At 29.9% G+C, this 575-nt stretch overlaps 1 protein-coding gene across 4 annotated transcripts in view; it reads right to left on the bottom strand.

Moving 5' to 3' along the window:
* The window catches only part of ZMYND11 (zinc finger, MYND-type containing 11), a 137,102-nt gene extending 136,947 nt beyond the window's left edge, over positions 1-155 (bottom strand). For 2 of the 4 annotated variants that reach the window (XM_006887666.1, XM_006887667.1), the window contains exon 1: positions 15-145. In XM_006887666.1, the coding sequence (XP_006887728.1) occupies positions 15-130 (116 nt within the window). In that variant the 5' untranslated portion in view covers positions 131-145. Of the gene's footprint in view, positions 1-14 lie in introns of all 4 variants that reach the window. The other 2 variants (XM_006887664.1, XM_006887665.1) reach the window with 2 other exon arrangements.
* Between the last annotated feature and the right edge of the window lie 420 nt (positions 156-575).

Raw genomic sequence — 575 nt, 5'->3', positions numbered from 1 at the left:
AAAAAATTACTTACTTTGTAATACGGTCAATGTTGGCAATTTGCTTCTGGTTCCTTATAATCTCAATAGCTGCCCAAAGATGCTGGATAGCTTTTGTATCCGCCTGTCGTCTTTTTGTTAAACGTGCCATGACCTGTTTACTTCTTCAGCTGTAGTAATATACAAAGACATAAGAAAAAAAAACCCATGGATTACATATAAAATGTTATCAATATAAATAACATTATTCAGCACCTCTTGATGATTACATCAATTGAGCATTGCCAGCTTTTTACTTTCTATGAGCCATATCGCTGATTACTTCTTACAACTTTTTATTTACTATATTATTTTATAAAAGAATGAAATTTCAGAGCTGAAAAGTCAGAAAGGCTTCTCAAGCAAGAAAAGTAAATATATGTATATGTATGTGCATATATGTGGATATATGCATACACACATTTTATTCTAAAACTGACAGACATTTCATTACTGATATTATATTGTAATTTGACAGAGTAATATAAAATAACTGTCTTAATTCTTGGTATTTTATCATGTTGCTATTATTTTCAAGTCGATTCACAGTTGGAACT

This window comes from Elephantulus edwardii, unplaced genomic scaffold (genome assembly GCF_000299155.1).
Source record: "Elephantulus edwardii isolate Elephantulus edwardi_28Jun2011 unplaced genomic scaffold, EleEdw1.0 scaffold00060, whole genome shotgun sequence".
Lineage (NCBI taxonomy): Eukaryota > Metazoa > Chordata > Mammalia > Macroscelidea > Macroscelididae > Elephantulus > Elephantulus edwardii.
The sequence above is the reverse complement of the archived record's forward strand: the minus strand, read 5'-3'. Positions and strand labels throughout refer to the sequence as shown.